The sequence below is a fragment of the Diplotaxodon limnothrissa genome, linkage group LG17, assembly GCF_057381915.1.
Source record: "Diplotaxodon limnothrissa isolate DT_005_m linkage group LG17, D_limnothrissa_male_GT1.1, whole genome shotgun sequence".
Lineage (NCBI taxonomy): Eukaryota > Metazoa > Chordata > Actinopteri > Cichliformes > Cichlidae > Diplotaxodon > Diplotaxodon limnothrissa.
The window spans coordinates 36,081,078-36,107,760 of NC_140612.1; the positions used below are offsets into that span (position 1 = coordinate 36,081,078).

The 26,683-nt window shown below is 42.7% G+C and overlaps 3 protein-coding genes across 4 annotated transcripts; all 3 read right to left on the reverse strand.

The window, feature by feature from the left end:
• Positions 1–5,906: 5,906 nt before the first annotated feature.
• Positions 5,907–8,498, reverse strand: LOC146615358 (cyclin-dependent kinase inhibitor 1B-like). The gene is made up of 3 exons (XM_085376045.1): positions 7,811–8,498; positions 7,348–7,510; positions 5,907–7,180 (listed from the first exon to the last, which is right to left on the reverse strand). Exons 1-2 carry the CDS (start codon positions 8,211–8,213, stop codon positions 7,377–7,379), a joined length of 537 nt encoding a protein of 178 aa, XP_085232171.1. The 5' UTR covers positions 8,214–8,498; the 3' UTR covers positions 5,907–7,180; positions 7,348–7,376.
• Positions 8,499–9,632: 1,134 nt separating this feature from the next.
• cdpf1 (cysteine rich DPF motif domain containing 1) lies at positions 9,633–11,227 on the reverse strand. The gene is made up of 3 exons (XM_085376335.1): positions 11,098–11,227; positions 10,720–10,831; positions 9,633–10,272 (listed from the first exon to the last, which is right to left on the reverse strand). Exons 1-3 carry the CDS (start codon positions 11,211–11,213, stop codon positions 10,144–10,146), a joined length of 357 nt encoding a protein of 118 aa, XP_085232461.1. The 5' UTR covers positions 11,214–11,227; the 3' UTR covers positions 9,633–10,143.
• Positions 11,228–15,219: 3,992 nt separating this feature from the next.
• On the reverse strand, positions 15,220–26,149 carry pparaa (peroxisome proliferator-activated receptor alpha a). 2 transcript variants are annotated; one of them, XM_085375803.1, is made up of 8 exons: positions 25,325–26,149; positions 21,389–21,608; positions 20,859–21,013; positions 18,319–18,457; positions 17,314–17,513; positions 16,967–17,230; positions 16,635–16,878; positions 15,220–16,531 (listed from the first exon to the last, which is right to left on the reverse strand). In XM_085375803.1, exons 2-8 carry the CDS (start codon positions 21,570–21,572, stop codon positions 16,287–16,289), a joined length of 1,431 nt encoding a protein of 476 aa, XP_085231929.1. In that variant the 5' UTR covers positions 21,573–21,608; positions 25,325–26,149; the 3' UTR covers positions 15,220–16,286. The 2 variants fall into 2 exon arrangements, with proteins under 2 accessions (XP_085231929.1, XP_085231930.1); XM_085375804.1 differs by having other exon boundaries at positions 16,967–17,227; positions 25,325–26,148.
• Positions 26,150–26,683: the final 534 nt, after the last annotated feature.

Consider the following 26,683-nt stretch of genomic DNA (forward strand, 5'->3'; position numbering starts at 1 on the left):
CACGAATTTTACAAAAATCCACCATATGGTGACAGTGAAGGAATGTGATGTGAATGTTATGGTGAGAGCCAGTCAGAAGCAGAGGAGAAGGTCTTTGCAGAATACCGATGGAATGAATGTCTGGTAGGTGACATAATCTGATCTCAAAACAGCAAATTTTACAGAAAGTGAGGAGTTTGTATCTGTGTTTATATCAAAATTGGTGTATTTGCTGCACATTGTCTTCAGTGCAAACAGTCTTTGCTATGGTGACAGGACTGAAATCTCGAGGACAATACATTTAAAAGCTTGCCTGTCTTTGCATAGAAACCAGGAGCTTTAGTTTTGGAAATCCATAACTTTTTTTCTGTCCACTTCATTGAAGACTATTTGTATGCATATTTAAGGAACACAGCAGGCCTGCATAGTCTTGGTGACCCCTGCTGCAAGGCAAACTAAACACTCCAGGACTGTAGAAGGCAGGGCAGTCAGGCTGCATGAGTCACAGAGCCCAGAAAAAACCCAAATGTGTAAAGACTTCGCATTGGCAGATTAGTTTGTTTACATCCTGCACTGGACGTGATTTGGCCAGGATGTAGCAAGACACAGCCAAAGACCCCATCTTTGCTTCCCTCTCTTTAACTACCCATTCTTTCCCTCATTTTTCCTTTTTCTTTCTTTCTACCTTCTCTCCTTTCTTCCCGTCTATCTCTACTTTATCTCTCCAGATCTCACCGCTGCCAATAGCATGGACCATAACACAACGGGGAAGTGACGCAGCTCTGCCCTTGTAAAAAAAACCAAAAAAACCCCCAGAGGTTTTAAAAAATTGACAAATGAATAATTTGAAACAGATGGGGGAAGTTGTATTTCTAGATTAAAACAAGACAAGACTGTTCAAAACACACACACACCTCCATTCCCCAGTGGAGTTTGCCAAGCTATGAGCTCATACTTTTGTAGGGCCTCTGCTGAATATCTCCTAATAGCGTCAGCTCCAAAGATGTCAGACTTTTATGACCCATTTCTCCTCTCGTTATCTGCAGCAATAATAAGGGGCCTGCTAAAATTTAACATTGGGAGTATGGTAGTATTTTCCTGACTTAGAAGCAAATGCAGGACTGCTCACGGTGAACCCGATATGTACTGGGACTCATTAAACTCTTCATACATCTTGAAGGGTATAAGAGACTGTTAAAATTCAAGGCTTTAACTTTGTGTGCATGTGGGTATCTTTTTCACCACCCCGGCTGGAGTGTATTGATTATAAAAGGTCAGTGTGGGTTAACACAGAGACTCACAGACAAGCTTACCCTCCAGTGTGGTTTTGAGGTCATGCCGAGTACAGCTCTGTACAATGCTTCACAGTGGTTGATGTTTTATTTGTTAAACTGTGAGCTTGAAATTGAAACCCATGAAAAAATGCTTATTTACAAATCAGAGGGTTAAAGGAGGCTTACAGCGGGACTAACAGTGCTAAATAGAGCAGCATACTGCACTTTAAAGGCCTTGGAGCAATTGGTTACTGCCTGACAACCACCGGGAAAGGTGAGGGAAAAATGTGGATTTCCTGAATGTTTGCTAAGTATTTGCATGAGGTTGCTGTGAAATCGATTGCAGCAAGACTATTGACAGGGAATACAAAGAGAGAGCACATTTGTCCTGTACTGGCTTTTCTTCACTGGCTCTCTGTTAAAACTAGCTTTATATTGTAAGGTAAAAACCCTTCAAATATAAAGAAGCCTTTCTTCTGTGGAACCAGCTCTCAGGGTGGATTCGGGAGACTGACACTCTGTACTTTTAAGATTCGGCTTAAAACTCTTCATTTTGGCAAAGCATATAGTTAGGGCTGGATCAGGTGACCCTAAACCCTCGCTTAGTTATGCTCTAATAGGTCTAGGCTTCTGGGAGAGAGGAGTGTTTTCTTCTTCACTCACCTTTTTTCATCATTGTTTATGCGCCACCTTGCTTCTAATCATTTGTTGTTATTAATCTCTGGCTCTCTCCCACAGTGTATTTTTTTTGTCCTATCTCCCTGCACTCACCCCTAACTGGTTGCGGTAGATGGCTGCCCTTCCCTGAGCCTAGTCCTGCCAGAGGTTTCCTCCTGTTAAAAGGGAGTTTTTCCTTTCCCCTGTTGCCAAGTGCTTGCTAAGAGTGTTGTGTGATTGTTGGGGTTCTCTCTGTGTTGTTGTAGGGTCTTTATCTACCACGTCTTGAGGTGACTGTTGTTGTGATTTGGCACTATTTAAATAAAGTTGAACATTATTGAAGCCCCAGTCATGTAGGCCTAGACCATTGGAAACCACTAGGGAAATATATGCACTCCGTGACTGGCTGGCGACTAGTTGTGAATTTATTCTCCTGAGACCCAGCCTATTCAGAAAGTTAAACTGAAAGCTGAGCCTCACGGCTAACCCAGTTGTTTTCAATGCCTAAACCTAATAATGTATTTATAAAAGGTACAAATGATGGGTGAGCATGCAACTTGTTTGACTCAAACTTAGGTCTTTGGCATGAAAGGTACCACCATCACCCCTCTAAACGCACATTGTAGACGGATATAAATCACTACACGAGAAGGAGATCAAAAGTTGTGTTCAGGGACTTGGAAAAATGTTGGGAAATGTTGTGACTGGAAGCAAGAAAAGGAAACGAGCTCCTTTGTGTTTGGAAGAGCTTAAAAAAAGGAAACATGGTTTGTCTATCCATTCAGGGTTGATGCAAGTAAAGATGCAGATGGCAGATTTGATGTTAGATCCTACGCCTCTTAATCTTCCACTGCAACAAAAGTAATAGCCGAGTGAGGAACATCTAATTTTTAAGAGATCTAATCTTGCAAAAGTAAATTTTAGAGATAAAGTCATGTGAAAAACAAAGAGCATGTGGAAAAAGTAAGTCGATCCCCTGGCACCACAAGGTTTATTGAAATATTTCTTCTTGTGGATCCATATAGCAACTTGTGCTCTTAGGGTGATCATCCTGTTGAAAGATCCATTTCCATTTAATTGTTTGTTCTTCAGTCTTAACATCTTAATGTGACTTCCACGCTTCTGTCTTCAGTAACATCTACAGAGCTCTGACTCTGTTGATATGACTAAATGCTTGACATTTGCTGCCACTGCTGGCCAGGAAGTTGACAGCATGCAAATATAACATTAACCATTTATAGGTTCTGGTTCTCATTAGGGTTCAAACAGCCATATGTGAATCTGAGAAGCTGGTCTTTTATGGTCGCAATAGGTGCTGTGCTCTATTTAGAAATATCACTTACTGCAAACATATTATGTTTGTGATAATAACACCAATGAAGACACAGCAGAGGTCGTGACGTTACCCCTGGTAGCTAACTATAGTAGAGGTCACACTTAGCCTTTACTTGTCTTTGGTTTTTTTGAACCTCTGTCTCCTTCATTGGTCAGTGTCTCATTGAACAGAATTTAGCTTAGCTAGACTTAGCTGGATAAAAGAGGGTAATGATTTGTTCATTTGTGCACTCTGTATGTGATAATCTTTGTATAAATACTGACCGGAAAGGCTTTGGTTTTAGTCTTTGGTTTTCACGGTCTGCATGTTTCCACGAATGACGTTACAGTCATATGGGGAAAAAAAGTCTTATAGGAGTCTTTGCAGTCCTGTGAAAAATTAAGTACACCCTTAGTGCTTCCGTAGCGATTAAGAGGATAACTAGCAGCCATGAGCAGTCATTCAGTCAGACTTTGATTGATACTAATATATCATCAGCAAGTGTCACCACCTTTCTAAAAAGCAGAGGTTTTGGCTTTGTGGTGGTTTGGAGCATTCAGGTGTGTGTTAATACAATGCCACAGTCTTCCCAGCAAATACGCCCTTGGGTCAGACAATGCTCAGACAAATTCCTAAACAGCAAAGAGCGAGATCACAGACTCTGCACACATTAGTAAGCATGTTAAATGTTAAAGGTCATGACAGCACGATTAGGAAAAAAAGACTTCTCTCTAAAGACTTCTCTCTACTTCTCTCTTCTCTCTAAAAAGAACATGGCAGGTTTGCACAGTTGCATCTGAGTAAACCACAAGTGTTCTGGAACAATGTCCTTTAGACAGAAGAGACCAAAGTGGAGATGTTTGGCCATCATGCACAGCATCACTTTGTCAAAAACACAAACACAGCTTGTCAGCACAAACACTTCATACCAACTGTCAAGCATGGTGGGGATTTTGGCTTATTTTGCAGCCACAGGACATGATAACCTTGCAGTCACTGAACTGACCATGAACTCCACTGTATTACCAGTGTGAGTATTCTAGAGTCAAATGTGAGGCCATATGTCTAACAGCTAAAGCTTGGCTGAAACTGCATCATGCAACAGGACAATGATTCTAAGCACAGCAGGAATTCTACTACAGAATGGCTGAAAAAGAAAGAAAAATCAAGGTGTCCCAGTCAAAGCCAAGACCTCAAACCTGATTCAAATACTGTGGCAGGATCTTAAGAAAGATGTGCATAAACGAATACCCACAAACCTCAGTGAACTGAAGCAAAGCGGGACAGAAATCCTCCGCTGATAAAGACTGATAAAGTCGTGCAGAAAGCAATGACTTAAAGTTATTGTGGCTAAAGTTGATTCTACAAGCTGCTGAATCAGGGGGCTTATTTAATGTTTCACACAATCCTGTGAAAACTTCCCTTTTTTAACATGACTGTAGTTTGGGTTTAAACGGGTGAAAAATAAGTTCGTAAGCAGCACAAAACCTACTTTCAGGAACCGGAAAAGGCTGTTCTTTAAAGTGAGCGATTATGGCAGAAGTGTTAAGAGCTTATTAAACAGTTAATAGTTAATATACACATAAAGTACACCGAACCAGAGGAAAGACAATTGAAAACTTCCCCTGAGTGGATAAATGTCAGATTAATGCTGATGCAATTTATTATTGTAGTGCAAATTGACACTTATGGTTAAAAGCATGTGAATTTTTTTTTATAATTCTGTAAAAGTTAACAGAAGGGGCATGAGCTAGCTCAAAATGACTGCAGACACTCACAGCCAGTATATCATAGGGAAAGCTGTCTCGCTCACTCACTCTGTTTAACTCCTAGACACTGGTATCAACGGGAAAGAGTCAGCCAATGAAACTAATTGGGTGGTTTGTGTCTTATGAAAGGAATAGCCTGTTCTGTCCAAAGCTCCCTCCCACAGCTATCTGACTGGCTGGCTCCTAAGTGGTCTGCTTTTCTTCTCTCTGCTGTGATTGGAGACAGGGAAGGGCAATAACTAAAAAAAAAAAAAAAAGTTTTTTTCTCTCTCTCTCCCTCTCTTTTCCTCAGGACATACCCTTGTTGTTTTCAACTTTAGAGGCAGAGCTTAGCTGAAAAAGCTCGAGCACAGTCGCAGTCTGCACTCTGCTGCGGCATAAGGGATTTAGTCCTGCAGCATACAAGATATGTAAGATTACTGAGCAGTAGCTTCATAGGAAGCAGAGTTCATTTTGCACATTATTTAATAGTAAAGTGTCTTAAAAAAGTGTGACAAATACTTCTTCACTGAGTGATTTGACTGTTTCTTATTGTGTAGCTAGAGCTGCTTTGTCATTCCACATGCTGAAAGGAACAATTATTCTCCAATGTGGTAATACCCCAGGTCTTTGCTTAAGACTTGATAATTACTATGATCAGTCTTGTAGTTTACATGGGCGGATCACTAAACTTAGGGCGTTTGTGAAGGGTGGAGCGGCTTTTGTTTCTAGTATACAAGTGATGCTCTTTTAATTAATCAAGCTGCATTTTAAAGAAAATAGGGGGGAAAAAAACACAAGCACAGGGTATAAAATCAATTATTAGGCTCAGTTTTGCTATTTTATTTATTTATCTTAAAAACAATAATGAAAATATATATTTACAAAAAATGCAAAAAATTATGCTTTGGGAAGCTATACATACATCCACGAAAAAAAAAAAAAAGATAGAAAAAGAAAAAAAAAAGCTCAACATAAATAAGTTAGTATAATTTTTCAGTGTTTTTCAAAAAAAAGAAAAAAAAAGAAAAGAAAGACAGAAAAAAAATGAGGCACACAGGTACACTTCAAAGTTTTACACCGAGTGAGGTGGTGTCACTTTGTTTTTCTGCCCTCACTTAAAATGAGAAATGAATAGTGCAATTGCATGTTCCACATGAATTCCACACCACAAAGACAAATCTTTGATTCACATATTTGCATAAAAGAAAAAGGCCCAGTGATTTTTTTTTAAAACATAGTTTATCTATGTTGACCTGGACAACATGCATTCCTTACTAAGGGGAAGGATATGTGGCCTAAAAGTAAATAGAATATGAACTTACCTAATTTCAAAATAAAAGCTAAATCTTAGGATTATTAGCAAATACTGTTAAAAAAAATTTGGTTGGATATTGCTCAGCAGTTTAGCCATCCTCCCCTCCCACCCCTCACCCAGAGAATTTCTTTTTTTTAAAGGCACAAACTTTGGGCCTCCCCCATCCTTAAAAGAAATATTATAATAAAATAATGACATAAAACTGGGAAACAGGGAGACATGATCTGTGTGTAAACTTTATCTGTCATGGCTATTCCCAGTTAGATGGACCTTCAACTTACAGTGTGGCCATCTGGACCTTCAAAATAAAGATATTTAACACTGGGAGAATAAAGCCATAGAAAAAGTGAAGACATTTTGTTTCCACATAACCCTGACTTTTTTTTTTTTTTTTTAATCTGCATTTATTTATTTTTCTTTTTTTTTACTTATATCAATTACCTGAATAATGATTTTTTTTTTTTTAAATGACCACTATAACAAAAATAATATTTCTCTGTTGGAAATTGCACTGCAACTTCCCATGTCAAATTCACACACTTACACTTAAAACACAATTAACAAAAAAAGTATGAAAAGCATAATATGCTTTTTTATGTGCTACATCTGAAACATAGGTAGTAGATACAAAACAAATGAGCAAAAATCAATTTGCACAATGCTACATTGTCTGCTGCTTCTGAGGCAAATTAATTCATATGAGTGCCAAAACTTGATAGTGTACATGTTCAGTGCTTGTGCAGCCTCTCCCTCCTCTCTTCTGCAGGAAAAGGTTGCTTTAAAAAAATAAAATAAAAATAATAATAATTTAAAAAAAATCTCTCCCCTCTGTCAGATGATGAGAAAAAAGCTACAGTATTCCATCAGCAACAGGTCTCTCCTCTCTGCTCTGTGGGACATAAAGAGGAAACGAGGCTGTTGAATGGTACAATGGAAAAAGGCAGTTATTCACACACACAATAAAGGGTTGACCAGTCATACTCAGAAACACTGTGTTTACATGACATGACGCATAAATAGCATGCTGGGTTATTTGTGCAGACACTGACTCCTAACCTGGCGCTGTTTGCCCGCTGAAGCACCGCTCAGACCTCGAGTCTGCCGGGTCTCTCCTCCGCGGCTCTTATCGTCTGACTTCCTGCACCGTCCGACTTGTCATCGTCGTCGCCACCATCTCTACTACGCGACCTTTTAGTCAAACACTCGGTGGAGCAAGAGTCTGTAGTGAAGGGGGGGGGGGGGGGGGGAGCACACGCAGAAAAAGTTATCAGGATGTTGTCGCGTGGAGTACATTTTTAAAAGCCACCAGACGCATTTGTGCGATCAGCTGCCCGAGGAGGAAACGGTGTGCATCAGTAATATGGCGTGTTTTTGGTTCTCAGAGAACTTCCCGCAAAGTTTCACCTTCAGTAACAACTCAAAATAAGACGGTGGTTGAACCACACACACACACACAACTTCTGCACCTCCGAGACGCCCAAATAAAACCAATCAAAACTAAAAAGATGACAGCTCTCACCTGCATCTTCTGCACTCCTTTTCTTCGAACCGTTTTTGCCTGGTTGGAGACCCGACGGCCTGTCACCGCCGTCGTTATCCAGCCGGTCGCTGTCTCCGGGAGAGCCTCTCGGTCTGCTGTGAGGCTGCCTGCTATAAAATTCCGGTGCGTCGTCGTCTTGCACCCAGTCGTAACTGCGCGGAGCGAGCGGCCTGCCTTCCACCAGATCGAAATCGTAAGTCTCCCTGAAACGCTGCACCTCCTCTCGCGCCGAATTCTCCGCATCCCTGCGGATCTCTTCTGGGTTCGGTCTACCGAAAAGATTTCTGCGAACCGAAGTTCTGACGTTGTCCTGCTGCCGAGCATCCACCCTCTCCACCGGGCTCGCGTTAGAAAGGCGAACATCTGACATTTTGTTGCACATACAACGACGAAAAACAACACACGCGTGCTTCAAATCGCTGCTTCCGAAATAGTATTCCTTTCAAACGGACAGTCACGGGAATGATGCATGCATGCTCCGCGCGTATCATCCAAAAAATAATAATTTCAGAGGTGGGGGAAAAAGCGTCTCCGAAGGCGCACGGGAGGCTGGCTGGGTGTGTGTGTGGAGGAAGAGGAGGGGGATTTAACACAGCCACTCCTGTCAACTCCGTAGTAAGGCAGATGAAAACACATCAAGTCATAAGAGCCAACATGGCGTTAGAGGCAGCTCCGAGTGTAGAAGAAAAGTTGACATCAAGGACTATTTAAACAGAGAAGGCGATTCATTGGTCTGAACTAAGAACCGCCCAGAAACTCTTACACAGAGCGGAGCTGGAATAACTGTGCACATGAATATGGCCTAATTACTGCGTTTCGTTACACACGGGAGTCAGGAGACAGGGAAGGAAGGGTGTAGTTACAAATTTAAGGTGTTGTTTTATCTCTCTCATTAGCACGATCGCTAAAAATAAAAGAGAGAGAGCGCGCAGCGGTGTGAAGATCAGACCTCACGTGTTAACACCTGACACCGGGATTACCGGGCAGAGAGAGCGCTCCGAGTACGGGACCGCGGCGGCAATCGGTCACCAAACGATTGTGCGAGTGCTGACAGATACTGCTGCATGATTTGATTTGGCGTCACGTAAGCAGATTGGACACGCTTAATGCGATCACTGTAGCTCTGTTCAGTTACAGCTCCAAGGTCACTGAAGGACACCTGGGGGCTCCAATGCGAGAAAAGTGCGAGAAAAAGGGGGGGCGAAAAAAAGAAACGAGGCACCCACTCACCCTCCAGTGACATCAGCGAAGGGCTTCGTCATCGTTGGCTCGGTGCCTATCGCTGTCAGACTTCGCCACTGGTGCCACAGGGCTGGTTTGTGTGCTTCACTGGCTGTAATTGCTCGTGTGCGTGCTCAGAATTTAAACAGAAAATAGAAACCACTTAAAAAAAATCACTTTCAGTTTCACACCAATTTCCCCCCTAAGAGTTCTCATTTTGTATTTGTTAAAAAAAAGTCATTATTTAACTAGTGATCATCAACTTTATTGGCATTCTGTGGGCTTTGTAGGAATCCTGTAATAATCAAAGGGAAACTTAAACTCAGTGTCATCTGCATTCCTCTGCAAGCATATGCCAGTAAAAAAAAAAAAAAAAAAAAAACCCTCTGGGGCCTGCCTGCAAGACCATGCTGCTTCAATTAGCCCTCGAGAAGCCTCTGAACATGTAGGGATAAACACAGCGAGTGTGTGCGTTATATCGATGTTATCGCTGTTTAATCCATAATGTGTTTATGCTGCTGTAAACGGTGCGTGGTGCTGTAGGGAACAATCCTTGAAGTGAATGCTGGACTCAGGACAGGTAAACTGGAATAATAAGTGAAAAAGTCAGACAGCCGATGCAAAAGGCGATGTTTTTATTTTAATGGTGCTTCACAGACACTGCTCAAGTTTATGCAGATGGAAGCAGAGATGCGGATTCAATGCTGTGTATGCTTCAAGTAAAAAAATAAAATAAAATGGGAGTAAATGCTTAACGCAACAGCTAAATGTAACTAATAGGGGATGATGCAACTGTGCCACATTCTGCCACTAAAACAGTTACATGGTAGCTATACTTGTTTGTGGAATCGCACAGTGCATATAGTTCACATTCTTTCCCAGAATAGTTGCCAAACTGGCCTCCACAAGCAACTGGCTGGGAAGGCCCATCAACCTAATAAGATGTCACCCTTATCGATCTCTTTTAAGATAAATAAATAACATCCAGCAGGAAAGTCGATCAGTCTGATTCACAGTGTAAACCACTGTTTTCCTGGTTGGTCCAGCGTGGTCATCTTTACACACACGTGTTGTGGACTCCTTTCCCGATCTCATGACACTGCAGCCTTTGCACTCTGCTTCTTCTTAGCCAGCTCGACCTGAATTTGATGGGGAAACTGGTCCAAGTGCTTGTTCACACATGGCACGCAGAACCTCTTGGTGTAGAAAAGGCTGCAGTCCTAACAAAGTGAGAAGGAAACAGAAATGACAAAAGTTCAGCATTTGGCTCTCCATGTTTGCATAAGTAAAGTCCAAAAGGTAGTGGGTGCCACTACTCTTTGGACTTGATTTATTTTCACCATCCACTTGTAAGACTGAATATTGATTGCAAGAGATTTAGAACCATGAAGCCCACTCAGCATTTCAGCCACATGATCGGAGAGTCATCTGAGCAAAATATCAAAACCACAGACATGCATCTGCAAGTGGAAAATTATGACAAAAGCACAGGGTTTAAAATCCAAAAAGGACGTTCGGCCCACAGCTGAGGACAGTCCTCCTGGTTGAGTTTGTTCAAGGTTCTTTATTTGTCACCTTGAACCCTGTCTGCAGCTTAGCAACACGGTTTAATATGGGTGAGATTAAATGATAGGAAAATATTCTGACCATATGATGAGACATCTTACCGATCCAACACAGACACAAGTGCCACAAAGGCTGCAAATGGACCCCAAAACTAGAAACTTCTCCCTGTCCGGACTGAAGGGGTCCTTGGTGATAAAACACTCCTCAAGCAGCCTGACGAACGACAGACAACAACACACATGCTTAACTCTGGCCCATCTTTAAGTCATGAAGGGCACATGTACATAGTTCAAGCCTTATTCTGCTGCAAGTGCAGTCTAGTCACCGCTGGGCACTTTATTTCTCTCCGTGTTCAACGCAGCATGCAGTTAGTTACATAGCGGCTAACAACATTAGCGTTAGCCTTGCTAACACCAGAGCTCTAAAAATGGTACGGGTTGTTTTTTTGTTTGTTTGTTTTTTGCTTCATTTTCACTTACACGATAGCTCTGGTGTTAGGCGGTTTCTGTCCGTAGTAAGTAAAGGGGCTAGTTAAACTGCACAACTGGCACGTAAATGTTTTTTGAGGGTTATCACTAGCAGCCTTTTCCTCCATCGCTCACAGCAGAAAGTCAGTTCCTGGTTTTCTCTTCCAGTCCGTCAGTGTTGTTTCGTGAAGCTTTACCGCCACCGACTGGACTGGAGCGGTAAGACAACCAAAAGTATTACAATATGATGGCGCTGTAAAGCGATAATAATGTGGTTACAACGATTATAACAGCGTCACTTGTATTTTAAAAATGACATAGAGAGAGCTGTAAAATATTTGACTTTAAATACTGTACTATGTTAAGCAGTTCAATTTAATAATATTTGAATGACTAATTGATAGCATGAATAGCAAAAAGTACTTTTCCTACAGTCAAAATGTAAGTCCAGTAGGTAAAAGTTTCTATTTTATTTATGTATTTCTTTTTTATTTTTATTTCTAGCCAATGAAATAATAATTTAATCATAATTTATTTCAGACAAACGAAATGTGAAAGCTTGTTTTCACCACTGAAAGGGGAAAAATGGCAGGAAGAGCTAAGTCAAAATATCAAGTTAATATCTCAGATTTTTGACTTGTTGACTTAAACTTCTGAGTAAGTACAGGGTGGGCCATTTATATGGATACACCGTAATAAAACGGGAATGGTTGGTGATATTAAAGTCCTGTTTGTGGCACATTAGTATATGTGAGGGGGCAAACTCCTCAAGATGGGTGGTGACCATGGTGGCCATTTAGAAGTCGGCCATCTTGGATACAACTTTTGTTTTTTCAATAGGAAGAGGGTCATGTGACAGATCAAACATATTGGTAATGTCACAAGAAAAACAATGGTGTGCTTGGTTTCAACGTAACTTTATTCTTTCATGAGTTATTTACAAGTTTCTGACCACTTATAAAATGTGTTCAATGTGCTGCCCATTGTGTTGGATTGTCAATGCAACCCTCTTCTCCCACTCTTCACACACTGATAGCAACACCGCAAGAGAAATGCCAGCACAGGCATCCAGTATCCGTAGTTTCAGGTGCTGCACATCTCGTATCTTCACACCATAGACAATTACCTTCAGATGACCCCAAAGATAAAAGTCTAAGGGGGTCAGATCGGGAGACCTTGGGGGCCATTCAACTGGCCCACGACGACCAATCCACTTTCCAGGAAACTGTTCATCTAGGAATGCTCGGACCTGGCACCCATAATGTGGTGGTGCACCGTCTTGCTGGAAAAACTCAGGGAACCTGAATGCTCGGAAAGCTCCCGGCCCAGACGGTGTGTCTCCTGCCACCCTCAGACACTGTGCAAACGAGCTGGCCCCAGTGTTTTCTGGCATTTTCAACTCCTCACTGCAGGCATGTCATGTGCCTGCCTGCTTCAAGTCCTCCACCATAATCCCTGTCCCCAAGAAACCTAGGATCACTGGACTAAATGACTACAGACCCGTGGCTCTGACATCTGTGGTCATGAAGTCTTTTGAGCGCCTAGTTCTCTCCCATCTCAGGACCCTCACGGCCCCCCTCCTGGACCCCCTGCAGTTTGCATATAGAGCAAACAGGTCTGTAGACGACGCCATCAACATGGCCCTACACTTCATCCTGCAGCATCTGGACTCCCCAGGAACCTACGCCAGGATCCTGTTTGTGGACTTCAGCTCTGCCTTCAACACCATCCTTCCAGACCATCTCCGAGACAAGCTTTCCCAGATGAATGTGCCTGATCCCATCTGCCGGTGGATCACTAACTTCCTGACGGACAGGAAGCAGCATGTGAGGCTGGGAAAGAATGTCTCGGACTCCCGGACCATCAGCACCGGCTCCCCTCAGGGCTGTGTTCTTTCTCCTCTGCTCTTCTCCCTGTACACCAACTGCTGCACCTCCACCCACCAGTCTGTCAAGCTAATCAAGTTTGCAGATGACACCACCGTTATTGGACTCATCTCGGACGGGGACGAGTCTGCCTACAGGAGGGAGGTTGAACGTCTGGTGTCCTGGTGCAGCCACAACAACCTGGTGCTGAATGCCCAGAAGATAGTGGAGATTATTGTGGACTTCAGGAAGCACACAGCCCCACTCCCCCCCATCATCCTGACTGACACCCCCATCACCTCTGTGGACTCATTCCGCTTCCTGGGTACCACCATCACCCAGGACCTGAAGTGGGAGCCCACCATCACCTCCGTCATCAAGAAAGCCCAGCAGAGGATGTACTTCCTGAGGCAGCTGAAGAAATTCAACCCGCCAACACGGACGATGATGCAGTTCTACACTGCAATCATCGAGTCCATCCTCACCTCCTCCATCACCGTGTGGTACGCTGGAGCCACTATCAGGGACAAACAGAGACTGCAGCGTGTTGTGCGCTCTGCTGAGAAGGTGATTGGCTGCAGGGGCGACCATGGCTCAGGGGGTTGGGAAGCGTATCTGTAACCGGAAGGTCGCCGGTTCGATCCCCGGGCTCTCTGTCCTGGTCGTTGTGTCCTTGGGCAAGACACTTTACCCTACTTGCCTACTGGTGTTGGCCAGAGGGGCCGATGGCGCGATATGGCAGCCTCGCTTCTGTCAGTCTGCCCCAGGGCAGCTGTGGCTACAACTGTAGCTGCCTCCACCAGTGTGTGAATGTGAGAGTGAATGAATAGTGGCATTGTAAAGCGCTTTGGGTGCCTAGAAAAGCGCTATATAAATCCAATCCATTATTATTATTATCTTTGCAGGACCTGTACACCTCCAGGACATTGCGGCGTGCAGCTCGGATCTCAGCTGACCCTTCTCACCCTGGACACAGTCTGTTTGACCTGCTCCCCTCAGGCAGGAGGCTCCGGTCCATTCGCACCAGAACCTCTCGCCATAAGAACAGTTTCTTCCCCTCTGCTGTTGGACACATGAACAATAACCATATGACTGTACCCGCCACTAACACATGACCCTACGCTGTGTCACTGCATCATTCTATGTTTGGCACTGATCACCACCTGCACTCATGTATATATCTTTCAACGTAGCACTCTTAATTCTTATTCTCATGTATATATCTCATGTATATCTCATGCACATATCTTTCCACGTAGCACTTTTAATTCTTATCCCTACTTTTATTTTTTTCCATGTCTATTTAAGTGCTATTTATGACAGCATGTTTGCACTGAAGCACCGCAGCAATTTCCTAATGTTGTAAACCTGCTCAACATTTGGCAATAAACCCCATTCTGATTCTGATTCTGGAACGTGCCAGCTTCAGTGCATAAAGAGGGAAACACATAATCATGTAGCAATTTCAAATATCCAGCAGCCTTGAGGTTTCCATTGATGAAGAATGGACCCACTATCGTTGTACCCCATATACCACACCAAACCATCACTTTTGTTGTTCCAACAGTCTTGGAGGGATCCATCCAATGTGGGTTAGTGTCAAACCAATAGCGGTGGTTTTGTTTGTTAACTTCACCATTCACATAAAAGTTTGCCTCATCACTGAACAAAATCTTCTGCGTGAACTGAGGGTCCTGTTCCAATTTTTGTTTTGCCCATTCTGCAAATTCTGTGCGCCGATCTGGAGTTTGTCCCCTCACATATACTAATGTGCCACAAACAGGACTTTAATATCACCAACCATTCCCGTTTTATTACGGTGTATCCATATAAATGGCCCACCCTGTGCTTACTCACTTTACTTTAAGCACGTCTTTTATCCTGTCTTCCTCTTCTCACCCTAACCGGGCCTGGCAGTTCTGGAGGTTTCTTCCTGTTAAAAGGGAGTTTTTCCTTCCCACTGTTGCCAAAGTACTTGTTCATATGATTGTTGGGTTTTTCTCTGTATGTATTATTGTAGGGTCTACCTTACAATATAAAGCACCTCGAGGCGACTGTTGTTGTGATTTGGCGCTGTATAAATAAAATTGAATTGAATTAAAAGTCAAAATTTATACATAATACCTCAGAATTTGATTTACCAACAATGAAGAAAAAAATGAAATAAGTCACAGAAACAACCTTCCACCATAAAGAGTTTGGTGTATGTTCTGAAGTGCTCATGGCTTCATTTAGAAAGTGATGTTAAATAGATTAGTTTATTTCAGACTACAACACATTTAACATCAACAGCATGTTTACACATATATATAAAAGATAAAATGTTTCATTATGACCCACAACAACTTCGCAATGCTACATCGCGGTTCAGAGTCCAAGTACAGAAAAATAAGGTGATCAGCTCCTCTTTTTGAGGCCTGCAAATACACACGTCCCTTACACCGAGGTTAAGGCAGTCTTGTTATATTTCCAAAACACAACACAAGCTAATTAACAGATTATTTTGTTTGTATTGGAAATATAAAGTACTGGCTGTTAGCACATTTTTCTCCTTGAGATTTAGTTTTACATAATGGCAGGATTTGTACATAAACATGTACTCTGTAACACTGAAAATCTGAATTAAAAAGAAAAAAAAGTGAGCTATCACGCTGTGTTGGCTTTTAACAGCAGGGCAGAGGATGAATAAAAAAATGACACATCAAATAACAGATTATTGCCTGCGGGAGAAGTAAGGCTAATTATCTGTTATGTGTTGGAGGCAGAAGCTGTGCCCAAAACAGGAGAAACCTGAACTCGTGCAGCAAGTAACGATGACACTTGATCAGTTCTCTGCGAGTTGTCAAGGTAGTCAAAGCAAACGTGCCACAAGTACGCAGTAACAGAACAAGAAAATGACATAAACCACATCCAGAGGGCCCTAATCTGTTATGTTCACAGGCATAGTTATCCTCAGTGCACACATGAGGTCAGCAGTCATACCCAGGTATATTTTTGATATGTGTACATAAATAATATGCACAGCCTGCTTCAGATTCACTTTTCTTCACATGTGTAAAAGCTGGCATCCAAGGCACTCAGCTCCAAGACATTCTGGTGCTGCTGGTCAACCAAATTAACCCTTTAATGATACCTCTGCACATCTATGGTTAAAAAAAACGCTCCCTTTCCACTGTGCGACCTCTTAATGAAGTGGAAGCAGTCACTTTCCCAACAAAAGCTGCCTCCCCCCTCCTTAAAAAAAGATTTTTGTTTTGCTCCGGTTTGTGCAGCAGCCTCAGAAGCTGCATTGCTGTTCCTTCCTGTACATTCATATGCATTTCTCAGTTCATATACTCAGTACATGTCTCTGTATATTTCTTGCAGCAGCGGGTGCAGGGAAGTATCCTCTGTCGTCTTGATTTCTTGCACCAGCTGAGCATGCTCAGTGACCAGCTCCCGGAGGTCAGCCAACTTCTGCAGCAGCCTGGGGAAAAGGAAGGTGTCATCTGGGTGATTGGCCAGCAGGTGGAGCCGCAGCGCCTGAACAATGCTTTCCTGCAACTGCTCTACTACAGGTACGTCTACCAGGCCTGGACGATCTTTGGGAGCAGTGGGGGAGGACAAGATAATGAAGAAGGAAAATTCAAATATGTCTTTTTCTCTTTTAAATTATTATTCTACCACCTATTATCGGCCTTTTACCTCCACAGCAGATAATAGCAGCCACAAAAAGAGCTAGGTCGCTGTCGTCCAGCTCCAGAGAGTTGAAGCGTGTGGCAAACTGGAATTTGGGCTCCATCATGTCACTGAATGGTCGGCGGAGACTCTTGAGGAACTCACGGGTGATAAAGCCTCCACCACGGGCCACCAGGAGGCCGTCCTTGTTCATGCACGAGGCCAAGAGTGTGAAGAGGGCTTCGTAAACACCGTACTTCAAGAGAGTCACCTAAAAGGTAAATAGAAAAGCAATAGCATGTGAACACTCATCTGCTCTTCCTTCCACTTCTTACCATAGAAGGCAACCTGAAACCCACCTGATCATTCAAATCCAGACTCTGGAAACCCGGCATAGCCTTGGCAAATTCCGTTAGCTCTGTGACAGTCTCCACTGAGGTGCTCTGGCAGCAGTGGAAGAGCCTGGCTTCGGCCTCCCTCTGCCGAAGCTCCCCGCACGACACAGCCGGACTCACTTGTCCGAGGACGCTGTCAGACTCCGGATAGTTGCTGTTTGTCATATGGACCGCTAACGTTCTCTCCGCCAGCTGGAACGTCTCCATGTCGTGGATGATGAGAGGCTGCTGGGAAATACAGAATCTGTCGGTGAGGCAGAGGGCAGAGATATAGAGCAGAGAATATTCTCAAACTTTATTTTCCACTTTACCGGCTTGCTAGTTTTTCCAGTGAGTATGAGCCGTGCTTTTGCCTTGTTCATGTTGAAGTTCTTCATGTAGGCATCATGGATCTGCCTGACCAGAAACTTGTGGTCAGACATTAAGGGACTTTCCACATCTTTCTCAACCATCTTGCTTTCCTCCTTCAGCTTCAGTTTTTCTGCCTGGGGCATACGACCAAACCGGATGGCTGGTACATAAAACACTGGTCATTAGAAATTGCCACAGGACTTTCTTTTTTTTTTCCCCCTCACATTGCACAATAAATTGACATATGGAGCCATAAGGCTTATGCTGCCTCAGCAAATATTCAAGGATTCAAGGATTCAAATATGCACTAGTACCCTAAAAAAGAAAGAAAGAAAGAAAGAAAATCACGTACAACAGATCTGGTACATCCTGTTCTATTTCTATTCTTCTGAGGCATGCCATGTTCCTCTCATGTTTCTGATGCTGCTAGTGGGAGGTCATCACAACAAACTCAGTGACCCTCCAGCATTCACTGCAGACGATGGGCCAGATGTCACAGCAAAAGCATTTTGACTGAAGTAGAGCTAAATTACCGAGGAACGACAACCTGCTGATGTTTTAAAGAGCACATGTTGAGACTGAGGATGTTTAGACTCTTATTGGCAGTTCACGGTGCATCGGGCTAATCACCCTCAAGTTCTTTCACTGCGATGTTTCAGCAGTGCTTTGATCAGAGTAATTTGTTACATACTTGCAACCTTAGTTCCACATATGGGGAAAAGATGTATGATACCAGTTTTTCCATATCAACAGATGTCGGAGAGGTAGAATCACAATTTTACCCTTTTGGTTAGCTTATAATAGCTAGCTTATGGTAGCTAATAATCGCAAACTTAGCCTGACCTTTAAGTTTATCACTGGTTGCTTGAGCTTGTTCTCAGATTATATGTTTTACTGTTTACTCTAATCCTGTAACTGTGACTACACTGGCTGATATTTTGCAAACTTTCAACTTTTTCCATTACCGTTGTGGGACATGCCCACAGAGAGGCACTTGTGGAATCTGCAGTACTGGCACTTGTTTCGGTTCTTCTTTTGGATTTTGCAGTTCCGCTCACACTTATCATACTCCAGCTTCAGCCTGATGGTCCTCCTAAAGAAACCCTGATGTGACAGACAGAACAAAAAGACGTTATCACTTAGCTTTCTCAGTGGTCGTCGTTCAACCACACTGCATAAGCAAAAAATGCACAATATATCCATATTTTCTTACCAGATTTCATTTGTACTCTGCAAACACATTTTGCACCACCTTTGTACAAACTCTGTTTTTGTCTTATATACTCTATTTCATGTATGCTTGCACACGTTTCATTATACTGCAGCAGTCTGTTTCCCACTTTACAAGAAAGATTTAAAGAAATATGGCTCAAGACTTGCATAGTATTGCATGTGCAAAGTACATTAATACGCACATATTAGTGAATGGGATCCAGTGCCTTTGCATTAGCACCCTGCTCAGAGTCATGAACAAAACAGTTAACAGTTTGCATATTTTATGCATTTTTGTATTAAATGTGCACCTTTTAAGCTCTGGCAAGATCAATGTTAATATCTTTGGATTGCATTTGAGGGAAATTACACCTGTTCTTAAAGGAAAGGATCTCTAAAGATGTGCAGTAGATTTGACCTTTTTTTTGAAGAACATCTCTTTTTGGAGGAGACGTTATAGCCCTCAGATAAGGCAAGGCGCGTGATATTCTAATGCATACTCCACTTACATCAGTAAAATTTCCAACAGGCCAAATGGTCATTAAAGACATCATCTTACACCTGGCTGAATTTATGCTGAATAGCAGCTATTTTATAATTTTATTAGTTTTATTATGCGTCATACGCCACTTTTGTGTCAATTTTAAGCAAAAGAATCTCTTTTGTGTGGGTGGAATCAGCCAATAGAAAGCACTGAAGGCCATATTACAGTCATCAGAAATGCATTACATAACATTACAGAGCTGCAGAAGGAGGAAAAACAGATGTGTGTGTTTATGCCATACATGTCCCTGCATGTTTGTGTTTGGAAAAACAGACACAACCAGAGGCCAGTACTGTGCTGCGATATCTTAGCCGGGAGGCGAGCAGCAAGGCTGACAACATAAACAAAGAGAACGATTGTGCAACGCTTAGGAGCAAAAGTCTCTCTCATTTTTTCAATTTTCTATCACTAAAGGCTTTTCCTGACTCTAATAATATCTCCTTTGCTCTAATGTTTCAGGCCCATTATCACCACAGACTTAAACCCTGGTAGGGCAACATCACAGCGCGTTCACAGTCCCACTGCTCGGTGCGCCTCTCTTTGAAGCGAGGTGCTGAAAATACTCCACAGAGCCCATCCAGCATGGTAACCGCGAACTGTGACTGTGACATATCAGAAGCAAGATTACTGCAGTCAGAGAGTTTAGAAGCAGTGCCGTCAGAGCACGCCCCGTCACATATGCAGTGTCCAACAGTTCAAGGTCATCATGTCCCTGCTTCAGCAGCTGCGTGACACGGTGATAGGTGTCATGCCAACGCTGGCAGCCGCTCTGACAGCAAGACTGTGGTGATGAATGAGACGTGTGTCGTAAAACAGAGCCCCCGTGGGCAGCTACAGAGTTAGACAGCAATAGATTATCCACCAGATGCACTTTTTTAGCATTAGAGCCAGCACAGTGATCAACCGTCATTGGTTTTTATCAGAAAACCCCCCCAACCTATGTGCAGATGCAGAAGTAGAGACATGTTTATCGCATTTCCAATCAGTGGCAATGTCGTGGAAAAGCGAAAGATCTTTATTAAAGAGAAGCAAAGCATGAGACGTCAACAGGGAGAAAGGGTCAGAGTTTAAAAACTCATGCAAAAGTAGCAAATAAATCTCAGATTAGCAGCAACAACCTGCGGCCAGCTGTGAGGGTGCAATGATCTCATGTGACTGCACAAACAACGCAGCGACCGTCCTCTATGGTTTTTAACACGTGCGCTGGTTACTGAGGCCAGCGGTCTCACTTACCCAATGTCCAAAAACATAGATAAAGGAAAAATGAAAGCAGCAAAAACTACATTTTACTAATCATCAAATCCCAAAAGGGAATATTTAGCAAAGTAGAGCAGTCCACTGTGTCAGTAGCTGCTCTGTGTGTTTATAAATGTGCGTGTGTGTATTAATGTCATTGACTTTGGCTCTGTGCCAACCAGGACAGAGGTGACAGGCCTAGCCGTCATGTCCTCTACCCCACATGACTCGGCTGTGTCTCAGAAAGTTTCCACTGGTCTCCAGGTCAGGCGCCTCTGCGCTGCCAGGCTTCTGTATGTGTTTTGGTGCTGCGTGCGTTCAGGCATGCACGTCATCTTTTTTTAAACTTTTAGCTGTGCCATTCAAAAGAACCGTGAGGTGAACTGTGTTTTCATTAAGTTAATATCTTTGCGCTCCTTTAATCGCCTTTCTCGCGCCAAAGTACGCCTGCATGATGCAGTCGATGTGCTCCAGCTGGCTACACGATCCCTGTTTAAGTCCCATGTTTCTTACCTTGCAGCCTTCGCATGCGTGCACCCCGTAGTGGAAGCCCGAAGCTTTGTCAGAGCACACCCGGCACTCGAGGTTGAGGGTGCTGCCGCTCTCATCTTGGCCAGCCGCTGCTCCGCACACTCCTGATGATGGACTCGAGGCTGGGGTCAAGGTCTCTACAGCAGAAAAGATAAAAAAGACAAGAGGTTACAAGTTTTAACATTTGGCATGATTGAGGATCCTGCCCCTGATTCTTTCCACCAAGTTTCTTACCTGTCTCTCTGTACACCAGTGGCACCGATGGGTTGAAGTTGGGGTAGCACTTATGTGAGTAAATATATGTTTTTAAAATTGGGGTCTTTGGGTCAAGCCAGATCTAATAATGAGCTTCTAATATTGTCATTTAAAGCCATATTAGGCTCCAAATCTTGACCAAAACAGCAAGGTAGACCAGAGCCCTACAGAAGGTGTTAGATAGCTTTTTAATTCTCTGAGGCATATGTTCTTGGAAACCAATCTCAACTGGTGATGAAGGTACCCCTCATACTCACCCAGTGCGACAGAGCTGTTGGACCCCGAACCAGTGCTCTGGTACTCTGGAAAATCAAACCCCAGAGCATCATCTCCTATAGACTGGGAGATATCACGAAGATCCTCCATCAGGTCTCCACATAGTGGACTTCCCAGGAGGGAATCCCCCAGTGGGGATGGGGGGCTGTAGTGATCCCCTGCCATGGTAGAGATCAGGGATTCAAACCCTCACTCACCAGACTGTAAAAAAAAAAAAGAGAGAGAGATTTTGGATGAGGAAAATGAAGTCTGTGAGTGTGAAAGCACACCTCTGCTAATGTTTGGACAAACTCCTTTTAAACATCAAACTGATCGTATTGACCATCTCCATCATGTTTATTTTGAAACTTGATGTGATGAGCGAAGGTTGGATGGAACTAGGAAATTAAGAGCCACTGCACATTTATAAGGTATAAGCTATATGATAAAGTTTAGCGTACTTTGCAAGAGTCTATCAGGACTATAATGTACAAAATTAATATCATATTGTATTAAATAAGACATGCAACTAGTGACTGAGAACATTAGCAGATCAGGAAAGTGTTTATTAAGGTCACAGAACAAGTGAGCAGTATGGTAGTTTTCTCATTAACTTCTATGCAACTTGACATCTTTGTGCAGCTAGAAGTCCCCATCCCCTTTCTGGCCATCAGATTTTATGCATTGGCTTAACTTTTCATACAGTTATGCAATTTGCTAGATAAGCGATGGATGACTGGTTGGTTGATGGACAGATGGACAAGTTCAGGCAGTGTGTTTTCACATGAAGACTACTAAAGCGCTGATATATGAAGCATTTCTCATCTCATCTTACAATACACAAACAGCGGTGAGTGCATCCCGAGGTTTATCCACTGGACACCCTCTCAGGGACTCAACAGTGGGTCACAAATGAAACATTTACCACATTCTTACAAAACATCATAATATGACTCCACAGGAGGCACCAAGCAAGCAGCAAATATTAAAACAGAAAATGAAATGCATGTTTATTGTCAAACATGTGAGACGACCGTCTGAAAAATGCAAATGAAGCACTGTCTTTCACTCCACCGGGGTCCTAATGCCATAAGAAAAATTCTATTAAGTTAGTATTGTGAGGACTATGTTCGTAAGTGAACCGTGCCTTGTGAATCAACAGCAGCACATTATCCTAAATGACTTATTTTCACACGTTTAATCCCGATCTGTTCAGCCAAAGTATTCACACATACAGCTAAATTCAAAGCCTTTCACTCTGATATATGAACCTGCACGGAGCATATAGTGTCTATTATATACACTGTTTACACTATGTGAATAGCTTTTAGGTCTACGGCACACAATTTAAAGTCACTTTTGTCTCTTGAGAATTAAAATCAAGACAGAAGTAAACAGTCGACCTGTCTCTTCTTCTGCACGTCTGCTTTCAAGAGTGGATCTCGCTGCGTGTTGTGTGGGTGGGTGTTTGCTGGAGCTCCCAGCTGCTCACAGCGGGGTAAAGGACATCTGTTTGAACCATCACGCAACACAACAGCACCACGGCCAATGTTCGTGTTCTGTAAGGTGCTCTCTCCAACCTCCAGTAATTTATAACAGCAGATGTTACTGCAGACTTTCTTGATAAGCAGATTAGAACCATCCAAAGCATTTTTTGGATGCGAAACCTAATAAGGAGGTGACCACAGACGCACAGTTTGTAGGATAAAGGCAGAAAAACAAGTCTTCCCTGCAGACAGGCGTTTCAGATTGATGGTCTGCTTTCCTAACCCTCTTAAAATGCAACTCATTCATTTTTTACAGTATTGCGTTACCATTTTACCTGTGTTTTAATTACATCAAATCTGCCGAAATTGCGATGCACAATCTCAGCTTGCACAGTTGCACACATCTGTAAGACACGCATGAAAAAAACCCAAGTGTGACTGTACAACTTTCGCTGTCTAAGCTACTTTAAACTTAAAGCATGCACTATGACAAAAAAGGGGTTGAAAAAAGTTGATAAAATCCTGTCTGTGTTAGGAAACATGCCCTCTGTGAACTCCTGAGCACCATCAGCAAGGATTATATTGATCCGAGCATGCGTCTGTATGTTTATCTAGTCTTTGTGTTGCAGCATTTAGGGGACAGGTCGTGACAGGACTCTGACACCATGCAGGTAAATAAGTACGAGTGTGCAAACAGATGTGTGCCGGCACCTGCAGCACGCCATCAACTGCACCATACAGAGTGTATTATACCTGTGTCTAAAGACTTTTTTAACAAAACACAGCAAACTTTTTGGGCAGTCATTGACAAACTTGCTGACCAACTGGTTTGTTAAACTGCTTTGATGCAGAGCGTGTGCCCGCTGATAAATTTGTTGCCCCTGGGTGCTCAAAGAGATTTCTTCATCAAAGGGTCGATTGAGCAACTCCTGTACATTCTGCAACAATACACAGCAGATAAACCACAGATCAACGAGTTAAAGTCCAGCCATGATACTCATTTCCACATATTGTTATTTTTCTTGGAGTCTAGAGTCCAACACACACACACACACACACACACACACACACACACACACACACACACACACACACACACACACACACACACACACACACACACACACGTATAAAATTCACAGTTTGAAATAGTAGTTAATAATATTACACTAGGTGTTCATGCAAGCCCTCAGTTCACCCAGTGATTGGTTTTGCTCCTCTCCTTTTCTAATCACCCCCACGCTTTTTTTGATTGGCTGCCCCTCACAAACAGGAGGTTATGTGCTAACACTGACATCAGACTGAATTTAAAAAAAAAATGAAGCTACCCTTCCATGCCACCTCCATATCCACCACTGTAACAGTGGATAAGAGATAAATTAAAAAGGCATACTACACGCTGCTTAATGAATTGTTAAATCGAAGGGATGTTGCAGAGGGTATGGCGATTTGTTGGTGAAGTCTTGGAATTTGGAGAAAGGTGAAACTTTAAGGCTGTAGTTTCTAAAATGTGAGAGCTTAAATACAGCTTATTAAAAAATTTTGAACTTTATTATCATTTGTTATGGATTAGTTGGATGTCACAGTATTTTGATGGTTTCATCATGCCTGTAACTCTGGCCTGTCTCATTCATGTATTAAAGCCAGTACAAGGTGACAGCAAAGTTAATTGACTATATTTCCGTTTGAGTCCAGCCCATGCTTCCCCTCTACCTCAGAGGACATTGTGTTTTAACTCCCAGAGGAACTTTGATCCCAGACCTTAGGGCTCTATCTTTAGGTTAAAGGAGAAGAGGAAACAGGAGCTGCAGCCAGAGACGTCGGCTGGACTCAGGAGAGAGCACGTCAGACGATACAAAGGAGCCAAAATCAAAACACAAGGCATCATATTTCTAGTCACCTGGAAAGTTGCACATCCTTTCTTAGCCTTTGTTAATTAAAAAAAAAAAAAAGCAACAGCTCACATTTGTCAGTGCTGAATCTGGATCGGCTGTTTGGACTTTTCGAAAACAAGGTCATCCACTGGCCACAGATTGAAAAAATAAATTTAAAAATCAGGCACAGAGTAAACGTAAAAGCCACATCAGTCTTGCATCATCAAAGTATCTCTTTGCATTGCTGCACAGAGTGTGACATAGAAGCATATCTGGGGCTGCAGGGGGAAGCGTGCCTTCCAGTGTGCGTCTGCGGTTTAGTCACAACAGATGAAGACATGACTTAAAGGAAGTTTATCTAGAGCTCACTCGCAATACAGCTCACTAAAGACAAGTGTGTGTTTGTGTGTCTGTGTGTGTGCTTTAAGAGAAAAGAGATACAAAGTTAGCCACAGTGTCCACTTCACTTATACTTTCTGCGCGATTGAATAACAAAGTTTGTTGAATCAACAGGCAACTGCACAGAGAGCTTCTTACACAGTTACATAACATTATAGAAATAAATGTTGGTAAATACCTCAGCTCGGAGTCTGCTATCCGGAGCATTTCAAGCAGAGAGCTGCTTCGGGCCTGGGACGCTCACGGATGCGCCTGCTGATCGGCTCTGCTGCCTCCCTCCCTGCCGTCAAAAACGTCATCCTCAGCAGGAAATAACGTAGAGAGGGACCGCAACATGGCGCACACACCTCCTGACACACCTATGGTTTCAACCAATCGGAACACGAGAATTGTGTGCGGGGGGGTTGTTCGGTAAGACACAATCCCTTCTTGGTGGCTCGGTGCAGGATGAACCGGTGTGGAGGCGCATTATCTCCTTTATCTGTACCCGGTGAAGGGCGACTGGATCTCTCTGCCTGGGCCTGTAAGATTAATGCCATCCGATCGCCTCCAAAACCACTTCCTGTAATTAAAACGTCAGCAGCGTCATACTATCGAGTAATAATTACGTGAATGCTCAATAAAACGACAGCTTTTCCAGTGACCTGCCCGCTGGCAGGCAGTCTGGTGATAATCTCGCTGTAAGCAGTGTGTGCTTTTCAAATATCCTGCAAGTATCAAATGGATATTTTTGTGACACTATTATGACGTATTGTACTGCAGTTAACAGTGGTCACTTTTCATCTTTAAGGACCTTACAAAATACTCAAGATGGTTGTAATTTAGTTAGTAAATATTTATATTTGCAGGCTAATTACTGTATCAGTGAGTGTGTCAAACATGAGGTTCAGGGGCCAAACTCGGCCCGCCAAAAACTCCAACCTGGCCCACTGGACAGCAGTGAAAAATGTGAAGGGACTTCTAACAGTATTTTTCTGTTTTTTCTATGTTTTCTATTTTTAATGAACAAATATCAGAATGAATTAAATGACAGAAACGTTCCTGTTTTGTTTATTATCCATAATAGGAAGATTTTTTTTTTATAGTGGATCCACTGCATATATATATATATATATATATTTTTTTTTTTTTTTTTGAAGTATTATTACTATAGTACAGTGTGTGCAACGAGCCATTTTCAACTGTAATTTTACCAGTCTGTTACTTACAGAGTCGTGCTGACAGATTTCTTCCATTTTCAGCAGCATTTCTTTATTGTGTAGAAAAACTGAGACGTACTGTTGAAATCTGTGGCATTTAGTTCATGGTTTAACTTCTTTACACTGGCATGGAGTTCCACTGGTCTGACCCACTTACCCTCTAAAGTGGGATATATGTGGCCTACAGTGTAAAATGATTTTTGACACCCATGACTTAACCTTACAAACCCTTTAAGGCCAAGTATATAATATTTGATACATGACATGCTCGATGTAGCAAAACACATATATGCAAATTGATGACTCATTGCTTTTTTTGGTAATTTGTCTAAAGGTTC